We start from the raw sequence: 23957 nt of genomic DNA on the forward strand, positions 1-23957 counted from the left end.
TTCTGCCATTAGAAAGTCTTGCAACCCCACTGCGGTGACTAGGAAAGGAACTCAAAATCAGCTGTTCAGACAGAGTGCATGTATTCTTTCGTGCTTGAGGCGGCAACGCGCTTTTGCCAAACTACCCGGACTTTCAGCCTAGTTTTCTAATTAACCATGCATTTAATTACAAAACGCATAATAGACTTTTTATTTATTTTAATGTATTCTATTTTCTCCTTCAATCTATACAGTTGTATCACTTCCACCCTGGACATACTCTTTATGGGTAATTTGCTAGGAGACGTCGTTACATATAGACCACTTTTACACTAAACCTAAAATTTGTTTTTGCAAGATATACTAAAATCCTAACCTAACCTAACCTTTCCTGAATCTGTGACCTTACATTATTTTAGGGTTTCAGTAGATTTTGCACACAGTAAATTTAAGGTTAGTGTAAAAGTGGTCTATGTGCAACGACGTCTCCTAGCAAATTACCCACTTTATGGTACGTACACGTCTGTTAAGCAACCATATAAAACTCTGGACACTACAGTATAACTTACGGAAAATATAATATGAATCAACCCTTATTCTGTTTCTGGACTTTGAAGTAAACATACCAGTTGCATTCCACTTGGTTATACATGCATATTTTATTTTAATAAATATAATTAAGGAAAAGTGCAGTATTCATTAGAGAGAATCCAATGAAATTACATACAGTACCTATTTACACAAATACAAAACTCTATAGCTTTCTCAGCGGTTAGTGGCTGAGTAAAGCAGAATAAGTCTGAAGACCAAGTGACTGTATACACGCAGAGAAGTTCTGACTAGAACTCACTTCGTAACCGATGGCCAGTATAGTGATAACCATATTGTAATTGTTAGGTTAGGTTTCTTTCATAAATTACACACAGTTATTTTTTTCGATTCACATTTAACTATTGACAGGTTAATCATAAAACTTAAAATTTTTACGTGATGCTGGTTTTGCACAATATACGGAGTTGCCGGGAAGTGGATGTACCCCCCCCCCCTTTGTTTTCAACACTATGATGGTTAAGAAGAAATACATAACATGGACACTTACCTGATGATTTGAGGTTACAGAACACCAAAGCGGTCTCGAAGTTTCATTTTCACGGTATCCACGCTGTCGCTGGGATGAAGTCCTTCATGAAACCAAATTGTTATCGCTAATTTCTGCTTCATTGTAAACAGACGACTCTGATCAGCCATGTTTGTTTCCTACTCCTGCTGCATGTTTACCAAGGTCACCAACACGCCAAAACAAATCTTCGTGGTACTACTATTATATTCGAGAAAAAAGGGAAATATTCTCACTTCTCGGCCACACTGTGCCGTACATCATTTAACTCTTAAGGTATGTACACGTTGGAGCAACGATAAACGATAAAAGAAACGACCTAGCGACGCTCTGGTATTATCACAGTCTAGTATATACAGCCACGAAGCTCAATACGTAGTAAATATGCATCCATAGATAGTTGCTAACTACTAGGATCGCTAATATCGCCTCATTACAGACAATGCGAAATAGTACCGGTACAGTCTATTGTTCCTAGCACCCCCACAACTCAAGCTTCGTGACTATATATACTACTAGACTGTGGTATTATCAAAGAATCAAGTGTTCATATCGGAGCAACGAGAACGCAGGAAGCAAACATTTTGATTTATCAGTAGAAGATATTCTATACATCCACTTAATGAAAGAAGATATATTAACCCTGAACCTAGCAGCTGATATTTTCTATATAACCTAAATACGTACAAAATTGAACCCGTTTCTCATCTCAAAGCTAGTACAAATTCATTGTGTTGTGGTTGGTTCTCGTGATCACATAACGTATCACGAATAAATACACAACAACTGATCAATTTGTCAATATCCATGATAATTAATTTATTATGCCGAAATAATCATAAATCGATTAATAATCGGATATATTGATAACCACCGGTCTTTACACAGATTAATATAATCTTAATCAGAGATCATATGAACGACAGGAGCGAAGAAAATGGAATTTTTCTTTTTCGTCGCTTTTGTCGTTACTCCAATATGCACACCTCAATGACAATGCATGCTTCAATTCTCTCTGATATAGCATCGCTGCTTCTTTTATCGTTTATCGTCGCTTCGACGTGTACGTACCCTAACATGCTGGTTACACCACATAGAATGCATACGTATACTGACGTTCACAAAGATATCTGGCCTACGATTTTGTGATCGTCTAAACGAACTTTCTAGCCCGGGATATCAGAACAAAAAAAAAGGACACATTTTTAAACAGTTCCGCTAGTTCTCAATAGGTGACACCATTATTGGGGCGGTTAAAATTGTCGGGGAAAATGATGATGTGCATTAAGGATTTATTCTCATAATTGAAAATATCAGCGGTTTGCAGATAAACCCATGTTCTTTTACACTCAGTAGAGGAGGTTGAAATATTGAATTGTATAATGCGAGTATAATTATGTACAATTGGCAACACTGACTATTATCTTCGCTATCTACTGATAGAAGTAATAACTAAAAAAGGCACACATATCAACAAATTATTGATCACTATCGATTAGTAGGGTCAGATATCTTTGAACGTCAGTGTACACAGGCGTTCAAGATATCACACCTACGATTTTATGATCGTGCAAGCGAACTTTCTCACCAGGGGATAAGTCAGAACCAAAGATAAAAAAAAAATTGACAAACTTTGAAATAGTTCCGCTAGTTCTCAATAGGTGGAACCATTATTACAGCGGTTAAAAAGTGTCGGCTAAAATGATGCTGTAGATGAAGTATAAATTATGCTCATAATTAACAATGTCAGCGACACACATGCATCGCCTACAAGTTCTCCAGAACAAGTTCCTGCGTACTGCAACAAATGCCCCCTGGTTTGTAAGAAATCAACAACTGCATAAAGAATTGGGAATTCTTCCACTAGAACAGTACATCCATTCAATGTCAAAATCTTTCTTCAACAAACTTCCTGGTGTTCCTGGAGCTGTGACATATAACATTGGAGCAAGGTCTTGTTATCCATCTAGACTTAAAAGGAAACTCCCTTAAGACATCCTTCTTAGTGATACTAACGACTCTTCATAAATTTAACACAGAAAATCATCATATTTTTATTCACATAATTCACAAAAATGTTTAATTAATTAATTTAAATTAATTAGAGGAGCCATTAGAGCCAAACTCAGCATGATATTCTGCATGTGATATTCCATAATTTAACAGTGGTCTGCATAGGAAGTTTGCTGGTCGACCAATATTAAACATAAAAAAAAACAATATCAGCGGTTTGCCGATAAACTGAATGTTGTTTTACAATCAGCACAGAGGGTTGAAATGTTGAATTCTATAATGTGGGTATATTTATGTACGATTGGCAATACTGATTAGTATATTCGCCATCTATTCATACAAGTAATAACTAAAGAAGCCACACTTACACGAACAAATTATCGACCACTATCGATTAGTAAGGTCAGGTATCTTTGAATACCGGTGTACATATACAGAGTGTAACAGATATAAGTGCCATTATTTTAAGTGATGATTATTCATGTCATAAGGAAGAAAAAATGTCCTCACAATCTTTTCTAACTTCAATATTTAACTTATTATTAAAGTTTACAATATTAGACGTTTTACAACGTTGCTGGATGGGGAGAGGGGGGGTTTACAAGTGCACAGTACAGCTCGAGCGAGTACAGACATACCGGTACAAAACAAATGCTCTGTTCTAATGCAGGGGCGGATCAGGACAACTGTTGTTTACATAAAACGAGCAGCAAATACAGACACTCAATCTCATTAATAGAACATAATGGTAAATTTCCATTTTATTTAACAATATTCCTCCATTTTTTTATTGTATGTCTAAAAAGAGAAACAATAATGTTTTACTGCACAAAATCACACGAACGTTTTTCTAATGCAAAATTTTAATCTCTCCCGCTTTCGTAAAGCAGTATAATTTTGAAAGAAATTTCTGGTTGTGTGATTTTCGAAACGGGATAAGAGACTCCCAGTTCCTAATAATCGTTGAGAAACTGCTACAAAAGTCGCCGATAGGTAACCTTCTCTAAATAAGATAAAGTAACCAGCAACCAATTTCTGAAAGAGAGATAGGATTCAAGCCTGTGCAATTAACTTCTATGTACCGTAAGGTAGCCGAGTAAAATGGTTTCAAAAAGGCTCTTTAATACGGATAACACAATTTAATAATTACATTATATTTATATATTTAACGCTCATTCATTCATACATTCTCTCAAGGGGTAAATAATTTACAAACATATATCCTGTAACATTAAGTAATTTTATTAATTTTTACATTGTTCATTACATGAATAATCAATCAACAACACTTGTTGTGGTTTTTAAAGAGGTTCATATCACAATGATGAAGCTACTGACGTTATATCAACTGGGAATGTGGAAATGTTAAGACTTGAGGACAGAAACAAAGAATGGAAGCAACCATCGTATCATCAGCGTTCTGATTCAGCAGCGGCTCTTAAAAATTTTAATTAGCTGACTTGTAATGGAATGTGTTTATTTTTCAGTATGATAAAATATCTACTTTAAGAAAACGAGGCACACCACACTACTTGCTTAATTTTGAGGGGAATACTAAAATTCCTTTACCTTACGAGCCGCCACTGAAACAGAAAAACTGTATCTCAGATTAGAGCTAAGGAACGATAATGGTAATATTTATCTTACAGAATAATGTGCATGTTCTTCAGTTCGCAACTTTGCATACCATATATCCGTTAACGGATTTCTGAGTGACTGACGTAGAAAATATTTCTTTTCTACAATAATTTCAACAAGAAAATTGGTCGAAATATATGGTTATAAGATAAAAGTTCTAAAATGTATTATATGATATTGACTGAATTTGGGAACATTTTCTGTCTTTATTTTCTTAATGCAGATGAATGCAATCTGATGAAATTTTTAAAACATGTGGGGACTTACGAAAATTTTATTTATGATTCATGGAACAATATTATATACCACATGTTAGTACCTCAAAAGTGCTTTGACATCATGACAGTCTCTTAAGATATAGAACAATACAGTTGTTGTGTTCTTATTGCTTTATGAGGGAGGTTGAGGGAGATTCAGAAAAATATCACATAACTATGTTGTGAGAAGTGTATGACCTATAGTAAATCATACCATTTCAAAGATCACAGCTCGACGTACTCTGCGATGAAATCTTTAATATGCAAAACTCAGATATTACCGATGTTTTTATTCACTCTTGTACTTCCATTTGTTTCAAGACGAGAGCATCATCCCTACAAATGCCTTAACCTTGAACGTTAGTTTCACTAGTCTGTATTCTTCGTTTCTATTAATAGACATTAAAAATATAGCCTTTATTTTTTATCATCCTTGTAGTATTTTAAAAGTTGCTTTAATACGAGGATTCCATTTAAAATAAATTCTATATTATGCAACATGATAGTTTTAAAAGGTTCGCACAAATTTTGTAGTAACCTTTAATGGCATATTCATAATTTTTCTCTGCAGTTTTAAGGACAAAATACTGTATTTTCAATATCGTACAGTGTTACTTTACCTTATAGATTTATCTAAATTTAAATAAATGTGTAGTGAAGATTATTGCTGGAGAACCTTTTAAGTGTAGTGAAAATATTTGTAATTTAAATTTATGTGTTGTATTGATTAAGGCTGGTTGAGTGGAAGAGAAGGCCTTATGGCCTTAACTCTGCCAGAGAAAATAAAACATTATTATTATTATTATTATTATTAGTTTTACTTATCTTGTCTGCTATTTAAATGGCTATATTTCAAATATCAGTTGGCGAAATGTAGTATTTTTTCTTTTATATTTTTAATTTCGCTATAAATAATTTGGACTGATAGATATTGTTCTGTAGTTGTATTTCATATAAAGAATCGCAATGCAACACAAACTCAATGAGCATAAAAATGATTTACATCGATTTAGTTTTCATAAAATTATCTTGTTATTTAAATATGAGAGCACATTTGCACCATCCGTTACTGAATAAATGAATTTCCCGTAATAAATAATGCTTTTTCTTTATTTGGTTATTTAACGACGCTGTATCAGCAATTCGGTTATTTAGCTTTGATACAATTGGTGATAGCAAGATAATATTTGGCGAGATGAGGCCGAAGATTTGGTATAGATTACCTCACATTCGCCTTACGGTTGGGGAAAAAATCGGAGAAAAACCCACTCGTGTAATTACCCCCAGCGGGAATCGAATCCACGCCCGAGTGCAACTCCAGGTCAGCAAGTAAACACTTCTGTCGATTGAGCTACGCTGGTGGCTATTAATGTTTTAAATTCGTGAATAGTCAACCGATAGCTAAATGGCTATTACATATTATATAGTTTTAACGATAAATGGATGATTGAATTGGTGAACATTGGGAGAGAAACATTTAAAACGTACACGAATAATGCGTCCTTGGAAGGGAAATTAGTGTTGAAGAGAAGTGTCTATGTGAGCTCCAAGCCTTTTGGTGCCTTGTCTCACTTTGATTTTCGCCGTTCCATATGCAGGAACTGTAGAGAATTCTGAAGGAGAAAGTAAAAAATTGATGTAACTTGGTAGCGATTTTTAACATTGGTGACTACAGTTAAATATCTTGAAAAAATCAGAAAAAGGATGTGTTATAGTTAAGGACAGTCTGGGGGTAGGTTTCTCGGAATATTCCATTTTCCCCTCCCACAAGTAGCCTATGTACTATTACATTATTTTTGTTGCTTTAATACGAAGTTCATTGCCTTGGAAATCAGTTCCATGACTTCATGTATGATCAGCTATTTGAGTTGTAAACATATTAGACTTATAAACATATAATGTATAATTAATATAATTTAACATATAGCCTAATTCAAGCCTTATTCTTGCAAAGTTATATTTTATTTGATACACGATAGGAGAAAGGCTAGAAGGTCTACATTACATTCTGATGATTTGAGTTCAAATTACTGCAAGTCCAAAAAAAAAAAAAAAAAAAGATGTGGAACTAGGTTTTCTCAGGATACTCCAGTATTCCCTGCCATAAAACTATAATTTTATCTCCTACTCATCATCTTTAGCGTTGGTCAAAACACGGGAAAGTCCTTCTTCATAGCATTTCTCTACAGCACCAGTTTTCTGAAATGTCTTCAAGAATATTCAGCCAAACAAATGACCGTAGAGAATACCCGGTGATTGTCCTCAATATATTGTGTAAGTTTTAGGATTCTTCACACCGCCCTATGGCCGAGGGATTTACTCAGTTTCCGACAGAAATGAGTACCAGGGGTATTTTCTTGGGGGTATAGGTGACGGATATGTAGGACTAATATCCCTACTGCTATTAATGCCGACTTTGTGTGCAGGTGTAAGCTTTAATCTCCCGCAACCCTCTGGGCCTCCAAAGCCTGTGATAATAATGACAAACGGCAGAAAGGATTCTTTTCCTTCTTCAAAATATTTATTGTATTTATACATACCGATGAATACAAAGGAGTTCTTATCCTTGTTTTATACTATTCAGTCATCTATATAACATTAAAAATAATTATAACATAGATGTAATTTTAAATACTACGATTATAGCTTACCAGCCTCGCAGTCTATTTATAATAAGTACTACACTTCTACCTAGAGCGCGTGGTAGCGTCGCGGTTAAGCGTAACGTTGCAAAAACTGAAGTCGCAGATTCGATTCCCAATGGGGTCATGGATTTTCTCTATTGATCCAATATTCTCATACGTCCATCTGCACTATGACGCTAGGGTTTACTCAGTCTCTAACAGAAATGAGTACCAAGAATATTTCCTTGGAGGGGTAAAGACATCGGGTACGTAGGAGTGATATGCCTACTGCCATTAAACTCTGTTTTTATACAGAAGGAAATTTCCCACAGTTACGGTAGGGCGAACCTGCCAATCAGCAACAAAAAGAGTCGGAGTTGTGCTACTTACTACCGTATACCTGTTTCACAGGATGTTCCTACAACACGTTAACGTTCTTCATTATTCTCAATCAGCGGTGTTACTAATTTAGCGATTTTGTCGCTAAATCTGGCGACTTAAAAATTTTTTCGGCGACAAATTCTTTTAACTTTTCTACTGCTCAAATAGGGATTTTGCGACTTTTTCAGCACCCTGTAGCGATAGAAATAAATCTTTCTCTATGATAATAAGGAATCCATCAATTTTGGAACACTGTCCCTCAGTTTAGGACTGCTTGTTACCTAGTTCAGTTTTTGAACATGTCATTTACAATTATTTTTCATTTAAGATTATGGGTATTGTAATTGGTGTTCTGGTGGTGGTATGCTTAGTAATTATTTTCAATTTAATAGGTGGAAGAGAACATTACATACACTCTGATACCAAGGTAGTCGTGTATCGTATTTCTATATATTTCCAGAGCGAATAAGACAATACAAGGAATGAAAACAATTTCCGTTAGTCATGTTTGGGAGAGAACACTTAAAGCGTCGACGGGTGTGCCTAAAATTGCGGTATATAGGCCTAGTTTCATGAAAGAAAATGAATCGGGAGAAGAACTTCAAAAGTCCTTCCAGAAAACGTATTCTCTACTCTCTTGTTACAAAATTGGACACAATTAATCAGAAAGCTTCAAGATGGAGAGTGCTTGCTTAATAAAGAAAAGGCTTTATACCCAGTTCAGACGATATTTTTCCGGGAATTTGCAAAATAAGAAACATTACAAATTAAAATTGCACAGAAAGTACTAACATCTATTGGCAGAAACGAGGACAATAAGAAATATTTTATATTTTAGATGAAATTATTTTTTGTGTAGTTCTCTACTTTGCTTTCATATAAATTTATTTAGTTAAATTTGCTTTTGTGAACTTAGTTCTGAAACATCCTATATTGTAGTCCTGCCTCGAAATAGAGGCGGTCAGACCGTTTGAAATTTCAACGGGAAGTTTCTTTCGGTATAAAAAACAGAGTATCATGTCAATTATTTGTAAAGGTGAGAGCAATGGAGCCGATACGTTGCTCCGATAAATGTACATTTTTTTTTGAAACTATGATACGATGTAAAACCCAAAAGTTTTGTACTTCAGTATGAATACCTAATAATTTAAGCAGGTCGTCAAAAATAGGAATGTTCCGAGAAAACTTGCCCCACCATCACTTCCCTTTCACCGCAATTCGACTTGGACTCACTGAGTTTTTAACCTTGGTTTCCAATATTGTAAAGCCGAAAATCTATACATTCGGATAATGGTGCGTGCATAAAGAACTGACATTATAATACAAGGTTGTTTCCGATCTCTCATAACGAATTTGAATGACATCATGTGCGTCAGGAGTCAAACGACAGCTGAACTGTGGCGCGAGGTGACAGACCAGTAGTGAGTGATCTCATAGTCCGAGTGCGCGGCGACTCATAGCAGAACTTCCCAAGAAAATCGAGCCTTTTCCGATGCCAAGTATAATTAAGTGAAAATAAAAGGAGCCTGCAATAAACGAGGTTTCGTGATTTCCAAGATAGGCATTTTCTGTGTCCTTAAGAAGATTGGTAAAGCTCGAATGGAATGAAATTTGTATCATCTCGTGGAGTGCGGCAACTTGTGACGGGGGGTTGATTTGCTTGCTTTTTACACTCTGGAATTAATCCCATCCGAGCTTTGCCAGTATTATTAGGTACACACAAGTTACCTTTCTTGGAAATAACGAAACCACGTTCTTTGCAGGCTTCTATGATTTTCACGTAATTGTACTTGGCATCAGAAAGAGTTGTTATGTATCCTTCCAAAAAAGGCTCGATTTTCTTGGGCATTGCTACTGTGATACACCGTGCACTCTGATTATGAAATCACTCACTAGTGGACGGTCACGTCTCGCCACAGTTCAGCTGTCGTGTGACTCCTGATGCACATGATGTCATTCAAATTCGTTATCAGAGATTGGAAACAACCCTGTAGGCTTATTTATATCATCATCTGCTATTGTGTGACAGGCGAGTGAATTATGGCTTCAACTTTGTCTCGGAAATAAAGTTTTTAATAATCTCTTCTCAAATATATGATTTCTTGCGGATTCGTTGTTGGTTGGTAATCACTGATGTCTGAGTGGTGACGTAGTCGCCGCATCATTGCGTGGGGCAGGTTTCCACCAGGTCAATGCTCTCATATGAAATTGTAAAGCGACACTGCGGCAAATGTGCCTTATCACTGGAAAATGTGGGTGCTACGACCACCAAATTAAATTATGAAGAACTGCTACACTAGAAAAACGGATTTTAATTCTGTAAGATATATATACACACATACATACAACACAGAGTACATATGACGGGGATATTGCGGAAATTTTACCATAAAAGCTCACCGAATGACTCCGATATGGTTAATGAGAGGTCATTAAGGAAGGAAATGATTCCGGGCTCTCAGGAATAATTTGTAAATAAAGTATACATGCACTTGATAAGGAAATTCAGGCTACAGAATGCTTGTCATAATTCCAGAAATGGACAGGTAATGTAATTTTTAAACAAAATTTTATAATATTTCCTACGATGAAACATGGATAACAAAAATTTATTTTATTTTCATTTTACATTTATTATTTCATATACATATTCTCTACAAATAGTATGAATTTTAAATTGTGTAACAGGAGAACTTGATTTCCCCTCCCACACTTCATTCTAGTCCAAATTGTATCGTATTTTGTAAATCCCAAATTGTAAACTTATTCTGATACTGTTAAAGGATTTTTAATAATCTTAAAATTTATATAATCAACAAGTTATTATTATTATTATTATTATTATTATTATTATTATTATTACTATTATTATTATATTTATCATACCTATTGTCATTACTATTATTAATCACGACCTATTTCGCCCTCATCCAGTGGTTTTTTTTTTTCGAGGGTCTTCTTTTTGCTTGTCATCTTTTGATTTTTAATGTGTTATTATTAAATACTTTCTATTTTTGTCCATTCTCAAACACGTAGATATATTTTTTGTCCACTTTACTAATATAATTGGACGGAATTACGCAAATCTGTTGATGACAGGCTAATTTAACTCGGAAAAAATCAAGAATCCGATTTCTGAATTTTGCTGCTATTTATAAGCAAAAATTCGTTTATTGCATAAAATTAATTTATTTATTTTGCTTTGAAATATTAATTCAATTGTTGGTCTCTTATTAATAATCGGTTAGCTTTTTTTGGTATTATTTGCGCTATTATTTGTAATAGTATGAATGTTATAATACTTGTTGCATAAAATGTTTTATAAAAAAACAACAGATTTATTTCAAAGGCCAATATCTCGAAACAGGTTTTTGGCGCTTGGTCTCTTATTGCGTAACTCCTTCCAATTGTAGTTCACGTTAGTACTGTAATTTATGATTATTAAATTTAATGACACAAAATCTGCTATACTATCCATTAAACAGGTGTATCGACCTATGTCCAACAACTTTATTTTTCCAGATTGGATATAACATCAATATGAGTTTCTATTGAGACATGTCGACATAATGGCACCTCTCATACAGAGCGTCCAGGCATCATGTTGTAGATGTTATGAATATCGGTGTATGATGACTATTTGCTTGATGATTTTGAATAATTCTTATGTTAGACGGGAAAAGGAAGACCAGCGCAAACGTTCGAGATTCGAATCCAATATTACTATGGGATTTATTGAATGCAAGTCGGGACTAAACTGTTAATCTTACCAGCTCATAGTCTAATTTCGTGAAATTTGATGTTTCACGAGCATAATTCTGAGGAGTGATTAAATTCCTGAAAGTGTAAATAATCCATTCTAAGTAAGTTAAGCGAAAACAATAAATAAAAATGAGAATCAAAATGCGGACGCAGTTTAATTTCAAACAAAATTCCTATCTTGTTCATCCTGATATCAAAGTACCTACGTTCTATAGAAAGTAAATTTGCTGTGAATGATATGATTCAATTTTGTTTCAACTGGTTTGCTCCGCAAGATGGTTTGGATGATTGGATCAAGAATCAAAGAACTGAAACAACTTGAAGCGTTCATTGCGTCAATTCATTGCAACTCCGTTTTCAATGAATCAATGGAGTTCTGCTTCATGGCAAGTTTATCAAATTTTAATGTAACAGAAGCGACCGAATAAGCGAATACATTTTATTCTATGAATATAAATTTTAGAAACTGTTTCTTTTGATAGGAAATAAACATTGGAATAATATCCTGAAGTAGATACTACAGTGCTGATTTCAATATCTTCTGTGGGTTTAGATTTAGATTGAAATTCCATTTAAGATAATCTCAACATACTGTAGGTTAGTATGTTGGCTTTTCGAACCTGATTATATAACAATGACAAACTAATCCCACACTCTCCTAAAGTTTGATTTTTCTACAGATAATAATAATAACAATAATAATCCGTGGCACGACAGAATATGAAAGGTTAAGGCCTATCAGTCAAATACTGGCCTCATGTCTACATGTCTCAGCAGAGGTGAACGATCATCCAAGCAGTAGGCCTACGGTGGTAACGTGTGGTCAGCACAATGATCTCCCCAGCCGTTATAACTGGCATACGAAACTTGGATTTTGTACTACTCACTGTAGCTCTTCAAATTCATCACGTTGTTGAGTGGGCACAGATCCCATACACTGACCGAAATTTCATTACACAATAAAATTTCTTCCTCTATGAGGATCTGAATAGAAAATAGAATAACAAAATTATCCTAATTCACAATTTAAGTTCGAAATGGAATGTTCGTGATATTATATCGTGGTAAATGATGTAGTCACAACCGAAGTTTCAAATTCTGCTAGAAGCATAGGAAAGTTCAGCTAATGTATAAACTAAATTCTGCATCGTTTTAACTTATCACAGCTCAGTGTCGACTGATCTATGCACAGTCGTAAAAGTATTGCTATGTGTAAAGTGGTACACAAATGTAGTTGTTATAATCATGGTTAAAAGTTAAGAATTAATATTTTCCTTACATTATAATATTAACGAGAATTTAAAATCGTGTTTCGATTTATTAGTTATCGGTACATGATATGTAATTATATTATTCGATTAAGTTAATTTATTACCTTTAAATTTTGTTATCGCATAACATGTTTGATAAAGTAAACATTATTAAAATAAAAATATATAGCCTATTACATCATGATGTTAAGTAAATACAGGGAGAATGACAAGGCGGCTTAAAAAGAATGTTACAGCAGTAAAAGAACCCTAAAACATACGGAAATGAAATGTTATGCCAGAAAACCAAAAAAGACAAAGCATGATTTAATAAAAGACCACAACACAAGCAATGAAAAAAATGTTATTGCATAAAAGATTGTGCAAAAACAGCAAAGCTGAGGATTATGGCGACTGAAAAATGTGATATAAAATGTTTGAAAAGATCATAATATAGTAATATTAGCAAGAATGCCACAAGATTAGAGAAATAAAGAAATAATATAGAAGGTGAAGAAATTGAAACGAAATTTAGCAACAAAAATATTTTAGATTGCCAAAATTAGTCGACGAAAATAAATGAGAAAACATATCACTGTAACTGAAAATAGTGCAACAAAACTAAATCTTACTAAAATCCTACTGCGTTAGTAAAATGCAGTGTCAGAAATATGAGCAGCAGAAACAATTGCAACAATAAATTGTGTTATCGCGGGCTCAGAATGACAAGGTTCTATCTGACATTTTTAGAAAAATTGATATTTTTGTTGCATTGAATTCTGCTACTTCACAGCTATCTACCATATAAATTATATGTTGATATCTCAATTATTGTTCTTAATAAAGTTAGTTTGAAAAAGTTCTTATCTGCATTGATTTTATTAACAACCAAACTTTTTAAATGCTCTCCTGTAAAATTTACTAAACACTAGATAGAACCGTGTCATTCTAAACCCTCGTTATGTTAATATAATTGTAATAATATGAATCGGAAAATAATTCAGAAAAGTAACAGCAAAGAATTCAATACAGATAATAATAATAATAATAATAATAATAATAATAATAATAATAATAATAATAATGTTGTTACAAAAATACTAGAAGTATGGTTATAATATATCACTTATAACTCACTAAAATTTCCTGAGAACCGGAAAGCTATATATAAAAGGACTGGAATATATCATAGAGGATTATCAGGGAGTAGTTATGTTAGTACCTAATCATACATTCCTTCAACTCGTAACTTACGAATTCATTCTGTTTGTTCCTCTTTATACAATACAGCTAATTATAGTGTTAGTATTTACATTACAAGGTGTCAGTAACACCACTACCAACATACATCGAGAATAAGGCAACAGATAACATGGTCTTTTGCAATAGCCCACAGTTTCGAATCATTCATATTAAAGGAGTATATGGAACATTTTTAAATACAAACGTACAGTGTCCTGATGCTTTGGAGTCGATAAATGTCGACAAAGAGCTTTTTCAATAAAAGCTAGTGTCCATAAATGTGCAAGAGGACAATGCCCATTTATCAAAAACACTTTTCAGTTACATGTTACTCCTACCAACTCAGGTTGTAATTATTCGAGTTTTATGAACAAAATTATATACTTATATTACATATCTAAAAAAATTACAAATAATAATTACTTCGTACATGAATTTTATAACAATAATTTCCGTCTAAATTTGAATAAATACATTTCATTAACTTATAAAAACACAGTGAGCATATGTGAAATTAAAAATAAATATATATTTTAAAAGGTGAATTTTTATTTTACTTTGATCACACATTGATGTTTTAGACTTATTTAATGTTTTTTTTTTCACTTCATACTAGTTCCACAAATTGAAATTAAGATGTGGCCTATAATTTCCGATAATCTACATGTAAAATAAAGTTATATAGCAATTTTGGAAAAAGAGTCTTAATGAAAGATACTTTTTGATAGGGATACGCTCCTGGATAGAAAAAAAGTGAGGTTATGAGACATAAATGCTGTAATTTCAAGGGAAAAATTGTTCCGGGGTCGGGTATCGATCCTGGAACAATTTTTCCCTTGAAATTATTCAAATTTGCTTTACAGGGAGCTTTACCTGAAAGACTAGATTTGCATAAATGCTGTAACTTCCACAGATAGCGCTGATCACAGTCTTGCATTTTGTTTAATAGACAAAATATGTATTCAAGTATTATGGCTATAACAAACTTACAACATATTTTAAACTGTAATCAAATGATACTTGATATATCTGCCATAATAATAAAAGATTTTAAAAAGTTTATCAAATAATATCAACCATTCAATAAACAAGAGATGAAAGTAACGTTAACATGACCTCATAAGAAATACTGTGGACAACTGTCTGCAAACCATTAAAGAAAGAATATTTAGAATTTTAAGATCAACCAGCAATTTTATAACAGTGTAAATATTAACTTAAGTGTACGTTACGTTACTAAAGGATATAAATATCAATGAGAATAATTAAAAATAATATTTATATATTTGAATTTACGGTAAAAAATGGGTAAATAAGGAGAGAAAAAAGAGAAAATTAGGATTGAATATGTAATTGCTTTAGGAAAAGCCTCTAGAAAGGTACTAGACCTTATGTAAATGGGTCAAAGTTTTATTCTAGTTTAAAGTGAAGTGTGATTATTACTATGATGTACCGTTGCCAACAGGTCCCGCGCGGTAGGCAGAAGGTTATTTCCGAGAAGGCAGCCACTCAAATGCTTGTCCAAGATTAGAAGTGTATAATGTCGATTAACTGAAAATACATATGAACTAGGCCTATACTGAATCCTTTGTGCTTCAAGACGAAAATTTTTGGCTTGTGACCGGCTTTGCTACATGTGAGCTGAAGGCTCCGAAAATAACACTTTTATATTCAGAGTAATTATAGGTTCTACATTATTTTATGTCATTTTAATTGCATTATTCAGACTTCTTTCCACTAAAATAATTATTAATTTTCGATATTTCTTGGCGAGTCATTGGCACAGGACTTTATATGTAGTTTTTAAATATTACGTTTCAGCGTTTGTTATGAAATACTTTTTCAATTATCAGATTTTTCGTGTGAAAGATTTCATGTGGCATTGTAGGATATTATATTTTAGTTGCAATACAAATATAAAATCTACATACTGCTTTTATTGTTGCTTGAAATTAAAATGATTATTTACTTTAAAACATCTCTAAACATTTAAGAAAAATTAAAATAAATTTAAATAGAATAATTTTGTAATATTTGTTGTATGATAATTTATTTCTTACACAATTTTTAGATATGTACTCTAACTCAAATTTTTACACATCGAAATTTTAGGATGATTTTGTGTCAAAAATATTTATACACGTTTTATTATATAATAGAAGATTCAAATTAATGACAATACACCTACTTGGTCTGACTTTGTTTCCCAGAATTCCATATAATTCAAATTAAACTTCCGTGTAATCGCTATGATGTCCTACTTGAAAATCTTTATAGTAATGTTAGTTCTGATCATTAAAATATGATAATCATAATAATGAATACCTTAATAGAAAAAGAGATTATAAACTGTATCTAAAAACGATATAAAGATCAAGACAGCTGATTAAAATTTAAACAATGTGACGTATAGGCATAAACATTGAAGCAGATCATGACTATGATAATAATCGTGTTGATGTTGATAATCCAACTGTTCAGTACGGTAGATGAATTTAACTAAATGTTATTGCAATTTATGTACCATAACTCTCTCAAAAATGAATAACACTAACACTGACACCAATTAAATAACATTTTAAAATCAGCAAATATAATTTATAGATTTAGATAATGCTTTTAACATTGAGTTATATGAACGAAGTTAACGATAAAAACTGTAAAACATATGTTCACTGCGTTTCTATATTCGCAATTTAATTCACTCAGTTTTTATTTTCTTACTAGATTTTCGGATTATATAATTCGTGTTTGTAATCTTAAAAAATTAAATTCCTTACCTTCTTCAGTATCACTTTTTGTATTTCGTTCACAATTAATGAACTTTAATACAACTCTAAATTTTCCGCATAAACATGCAATGTTCACTTCTTATATGCCATCAAATATTTTATATACAAAAGTTCGACTGCTCATAGTTCGCCGCAATGTAATGTCCACTTCACTCCAAAGGTGAAGTCATATATATTATTGTCACTGCACAGTGCTGCACTCTAGTTTATAGTCAAACTGAAGTACTTTACGGTATATGTATATACTTTTTATCCTGGAGTGTTCACTAAGAAAGGGCTTTTAGCAAATTAATTACTTTTACATCTTCACAGCTCTAAGCGAAGTTTTCTTTTGCTGTCTGTCAAATTGTCTTTCTGTAGTTAAGGGACAGAATGTAACAAACATGTGATTTCTCCAAGAATACAATATAAATCTAACTTCTTTAAACGCTAAAGTACTCCAGCATGTATTTGTTTTTTTCTTTTCTGTTCGCCTTGAAGCGGACCAAATAGCACGAACAAGTGAAAATACATCACTGTAAGCTCAATTGAATTAATAGAAACACTCGTAAAAGTTTACTGAATTAGGTCACAGTTGGACACTGTCCTACACTTATCTTAAAACTCAGAGGGTCAGGAAGATGTACACAACTCCTATTATCCAAATTCTTCCATAGCTTAACCTGGAGAGCGAACCTTTGTTGAAGATATTGGATCTGGGACCCCCACTTCTGGCAGGCGGCACTGGAACATCGTTTTCTGTGTAGGTGTTGTGTGTCCCCATGATAGGGGGCCCCATGGTGGGGATGACCGCTCCTGGACCTGCCCTTTGTACTAATGTCCGAGACTCATCATCGTCTTCTTCTTGTTCCGCAGATCCATATTGCTCGTACTCCTCCTCCTCGTACCGGGGCGGGAACACCCTTCGCGTCGGTCCAGGAATCTCTGCAGTGGTATAAGACAGCATTAATACTCGTAGACTGTACATATTTCAGTTTCCTTCAAGTATATGTATAAAGTTTCATGTTATAAACCGGAAATTAACTAATTTCCTTATGAATCCGTTTGCGAGATGCTATGACAAAGTAAAAATTAATTCCCGCACAGCCGGATGCAAGACAACTGATCCACCGTATTCAACTGTTGTTCTCTCGTGTCGTCCTCAAAAGATGGCACGACATAAAATTTTAATAGCTAATGTGCATCAACAGAAGGCATGCGATCGATTGATTCACAAATCAATACATGTTCATACCCACCTATTTCCTAGGAAAACACATGCATAGATGAATAGTGTCATTGCAAAACCGGCCATCTCCACCATAATCAATTTTGTGAAAAAGCAAATAATCTACTGTGTCTGTCACCGTTTCATATGTGAATTTGGTCTTTCTTTTAATTAGATGTGTTTATATAATATTAACAGCAGGATCAATGGCAAAAATTATAGTGTTATAGTTTCGTAGAAATTAAATAAAAATATTTGGAGTTGGTCTGTTTTACTGTGACAAACGCGGAGTTGACTGGTTTTGCTGCGACACTACAATTGGAAACCTGATTTGACAGATATCCCAGGTCAAACATTTACCGAATTTCAATTTTTCTTTATGTAATATGTTACATTTTGCATAGGTTACCTTCCTGTAAAAAGGAATATCCCACATCCGACTCAGCCTGTGTTTTTTATTCATAAAAATATTTATTTCATATCACTGCAGTGTTGAAATTTGCAGATACATGACGACAATCTTTTTGCTTGATGATTGTCAGTGCAATGGAGGGCCGTTATCAATTTCTTATCCATTGTTGTGAATTTTTACCTCCAATTAAAAAAAAATTACTCGAAATTACGTAATTAACCTCGATCGGGTTGTTGAATAACAATGACATTTCAATCAAATTAAAATCTAATCACAATTATGTATATTATTATAATACACCGATTATGATATTTCCATGCAGATATTCTGCGTCATCATACGATGAAAGAGTAATGGAACGGAGAAAAATTCTCTCCGGCGCCGGGATTTGAACCCGGGTTTTCAGCTCTACGTGCTGATGCTTTATCCACTAAGCCACACCGGATACTCACCCCGGCGTCGGACAGAATTGTCTCAGCTCTTGGGTTCCTCTAGTGGCCGCCCTCTGCACTACGTCATAGATGTCTATGAACGTAGGACTGAAGTCCACACATGTGCTGAGATGCACTCGTTATGAGTGACTAGTTGGCCGGGATCCGACGTAATAAGCGCCGTCTTAAATCACGAAGTGATTTACGCATATTATATATTTTATTTTAATGTACCGAAGTACATATGATATTTCCATGCAGATATTCTGCTTAGTGGATAAAGCATCAGCACGTAAAGCTGAAAACCCGGGTTCAAATCCCGGCGCCGGAAAGAGTTTTTCTCCGTTCCATTACTCTTTCATCGTATAATCACAATTAGCTTATTATTATATTATGATTCATACTGATCTTAAAACATTGTACAATCTAGTAATGCTGAAAATATAATGCATTTAATTATGTAGAAAGTCATAAAAGAGAAGATGAAACCACGAAATTACAATGGAAATCACCGAACGTGTCGCGCCATAACATTCACAGAGGAAACAAGGGAGTTGGCCGGTTTTGCTGTAACAGAGACAGCTTGAAATTGGCAGATTTTGCTATGACACAAATATGGAGTCGACCGCTTTTGTTGTAACAGGCCATATTCAAGACCCGATTACTATGGGATGTGGCCAAGTTTTTTAAATCCCCACATCACCCAATGATAGAAAATCCGTTATACTGTAATATTCAACGTCTACCAGAAAATTTGAATTTTTTGGAGTTGGCCGGTTTTGCTATGACATTACTCAATTTCGACTTTATGAAGGAAACATTCCACAACACGAGGTCGAAACTACTTTTAAAAATCAGTACAGAGTAAATGGAGTAAAGGAAAACTATGTATTCAGGGGGGAAGTGACATAAATGTGCAGATTGAAGGGGACAATAGAATACATTAAAATAGATAAATAACCTATTATGCGTTTTTGTAATTAAGTGCTTGCTTAAATTATAAAAATAGACTGAAAGTTGCTCAGTTTAGCAATAGCGTATCGCCGGGCTCACCTATGATTACACACACATGCACTCGATCCGAATAGCAGTATTCCGTCCTTAAGCAGGACAATAGATTTGCCAGGCCTGCTAATGGCAGAAAATAATGATACGTATTAATCTTTGATTTTATTTGCAAGAAAACTGTCCATTTTATTTAAAAACTGTTCATTATTTAATTATTAATCAAAATAATTACTTAACATTTTCTCTACTGATATCAGCAAAAACTAGAATCCTACAGAAAACAAAAGAGTGTTATCGAATAAAACAGTGTTAACATATATAAATGTAATCGTCATCTTACGATCTTCACCCATATGCAGTGCTGACTAGATCAGACACTATGGACAGTACTCTATAACAGAGTCGCCAGTATGAAAGGATGATTCCAAGCCTTTGGCGTGAGACGAACTCGATAGCTCAGAGGTAGAGCGCCTGACCGGAGAACACGAAGTCGCAGGTTGGATTCCAGCTCGAGGTTGTGTAGTTTTTCTTTCATACCATGGCATGATTGTGACTATAATAGTATTTAAATTCATCAGTGTTAACATATTTTTGAGAATTTTTTCCGAGAAAAGTATTCATTTAGAAATAATAAGGTATTACAATTTTTACTGTACTCTACCCAAGGAATAAGGTCTTACTCCTAAAATCTGCAAAATTACATTACTTCCACCCTGTCTACAGCATCCTATACAAACTGAAAGACACAACACGTAGGGCCTAAGTCTGAAATATATTGTAAATATTCCGCTTTATTAGTAACAGAAGAACATTCGAATTTGTCGTTATCTAAACCAATCATCCATCGAGTGGTTTAAGAAATGGCAAGAGATTTTTATTTTTTTTTTTTTTCGATAACATAAATATAGAAGTTTAAAGAATAAATATATAAATGTCACAAAATTTATATCAGTTATCTGAAAAGATTAACCTACCAGGTTTATCGCCAATATGGAACAAGAATATTAGTAACGTTCATACTCACCATAAAGTCGAATGTTGCTTTCCACTTCTCCGAGGGAATTCTTGGCGATGCATCTATAAGAGCCCACATCTCGGGGTTGGAAGTTTCTTATCACCAGGACCATCCTGACTTCAAACAGGGACTTGCTGATCAGTTTCACCTCGTACTTGTCGCTAGAAATCACCATCTCTCCTGGAACCAATACCGTCTCCTATAGATCCTGAACCAGTTATATTACTATTATTACTAGGAAGCTCAGAATCGGAAAGCGGATCGCTATCATAAAGGAAGCTGAGGTTAAGGTCGAACTAAAAGGACTTGGAAGGACTGTAATGCCACAGAAAAATGATAAAAGTAGCATGGCTAAGAAACCAAAATTAGGCCCTATTATATTATATTGTTGATATTGATGCATGTAACAGATAAGGTAAAGTTGCCTTTTTCCGTGGTACCCCTAATCTCGTGATACTTTTTTAAATTGAATGTCAGTCAAAGCTTTGCCGTTTGACCATAGCGCCAGACATCTTTCTCGAAAGAGTTCATCTTTTGCCTACTTTCGAGACATCGGTGAACTTACTAGTAAGATACCCAACCCCGTGACATTCAGTGAAAAAAACGTATCACGGAATTAGGAGTATCACGGAATTAGGTAACTTTACCCTACAGTGTAGGTTGACGCTGCTTAGGAGACAAAGTCGAGAATCTGAATCACGACCGTTTATTCACAGTTTTTCTTTAACAATAAGAGGTCCACTATCAGTTTCATAGATATCTTATTTTTTGTCTAGACTTTTCGTAGGAGTTCTATGTTTCCGTCTAGCGTCTAGTGTGCCAGGGGAAACGTTTGGATAATAACCTAGTCCAAGATAATTAATAATTATATATAATAATAATAAGTTTTCAGCCAAATACACTTTTCAATTTGTGAGGTCAGATAATCTGTTACATCACAATATTTAGTACGAAGTCACTAATATTTTCGACTTTAAAAAGTCATCTTCAGGTGCATGAGATGCAAACAATATTTAAAAATAGGTGATAAGTTGATCTAGCAATTAATAACATGGTAAGTAATGCACGTACTGGCATTTACAATTATATAAATTTCGTGCCTCTTGAGGTGAACTGTACATGGTAAAGCTGAACACTGATGCTAGATTTTCGTGTGTATATAAGACAAGGAGAAGGCACAGCATGATATTAACCTTATACAATTAAAGGCTAAGTATTCTCATTAGATCGTATCATTAAAATTAAATTTGTACAGTTTGATATTAACTATGTTAAAATGTTAAATATAATGTATAAATTTAAAAGAGATGGAGAAGCTGTGATGCAAATGCTGTTGGTGGGAGAGCACGCAGTCTAATTCGTCGTGGTGAATGCCATAGTTGTATAGTTGTTCAGTTGTTTGCATCCAGACAAGGGGGCGTGTTTCACCCGACATTACTGAACAACTATACAACTATGGCATTCACCACGACGAATTAGACTGCGTGCTCTCCCACCAACAGCATTTGCATCACAGCTTCTCCATCTCTTTTAAATTTATACATTATATTTAACATTTTAACATAGTTAATATCAAACTGTACAAATTTAATTTTAATGATACGATCTAATGAGAATACTTAGCCTTTAATTGTATAAGGTTAATATCATGCTGTGCCTTCTCCTTGTCTTATATACACACGAAAATCTAGCATCAGTGTTCAGCTTTACCATGTACAGTTTACCTCAAGAGGCACGAAATTTATATAATTGTAAATGCCAGTACGTGCATTACTTACCATGTTATTAATTGCTAGATCAACTTATCACCTATTTTTAAATATTGTTTGCATCTTATGCACCTGAAGATGACTTTTTAAAGTCGAAAATATTAGTGACTTCGTACTAAATATTGTGATGTAACAGATTATCTGACCTCACAAATTGAAAAGTGTATTTGACTGAAAACTTATTATTATTATATATAATTATTAATTGTATTCACACTTTTCTGAACCAACATGTCTTTCAAAAAAAACATAGTCCAAGATACTTTAAGGTTGTGAGCAACATGGAATAGTATATTATATAGGAAGAAAGGGGACTACATAGGGTGCAATTGAGAGATGAATCAAGAAGGGGGGTAAAAATATAAAAATCTAAACCACTGTGGTCTTCTGTAAAAGGTTTTTGAGATTTTCATACAAATAAGAGTTAACAAAGAACAAAATTGCAACACGAGTTCATGTAAAAGTAGCGATTGAGCCACGAAATTGTGTATGGAACTGAAGGAAATGTTTAGTAATCTAACGAGTCACAGAAGGACATTGGTGTCTATGTATTTCCTCCTTCCCATTGTAATCTTGCTTCCGATTTGCTTTTTCCACTACTAAATGCACTGTTGCCATGTCTTACTGCCACACATTTCGTTACAGACCTTTAATTAAATTATTACTGTCAAACCAACGATGTTACGCAACAAACCAATAAGGGCACATTTGTTGGTATTTACTCTATAAAATCCCTTAAAATCACTTTTCCAACTTCTTTTTTTTCCTGGAATACGCATTCAAAAATCCAACTAAAAATGCTACTCTTCTCAAAATCCGATAACAAAGGACCGCAGCAACAATTATTAACATTTTAATTTCACGCACTGTCCTGGTTCATCTTTCAAAAGGACCTTATTGAGCGGTCTTCCACACTTACATGAGTAGAGTGTTTCTTAAAAAAACTATCTCGCCAGTGCATATCCTCTTCACCAGGAAGGTGTGATTTTGTCCGTGCAATGGAATTGTGCCCATAAAGACGCTTTTAGTGAGAAGAAGATGGAAAATAAAGGAAACATGC

The 23957-nt window shown here is 33.9% G+C and overlaps 1 protein-coding gene across 3 annotated transcripts in view; it reads right to left on the minus strand.

The window, feature by feature from the left end:
* Positions 1-4330: 4330 nt before the first annotated feature.
* Positions 4331-23957, minus strand: part of LOC138693010 (lachesin-like) — a 1307565-nt gene continuing 1287938 nt past the window's right edge. For 2 of the 3 annotated variants that reach the window (XM_069816520.1, XM_069816521.1), the window contains 2 exons: positions 21138-21308; positions 4331-17979 (listed from right to left, as the gene is read on the minus strand). In XM_069816520.1, coding sequence (XP_069672621.1) covers positions 17660-17979; positions 21138-21308 — 491 coding nt within the window. In that variant the 3' untranslated portion in view covers positions 4331-17659. The remainder of the gene's footprint in view (positions 17980-21137; positions 21309-23957) is intronic. The other variant, XM_069816522.1, reaches the window with a different exon arrangement.

Source organism: Periplaneta americana, chromosome 17 (genome assembly GCF_040183065.1).
Source record: "Periplaneta americana isolate PAMFEO1 chromosome 17, P.americana_PAMFEO1_priV1, whole genome shotgun sequence".
In the NCBI taxonomy this organism is placed as follows: Eukaryota; Metazoa; Arthropoda; class Insecta; order Blattodea; family Blattidae; genus Periplaneta; species Periplaneta americana.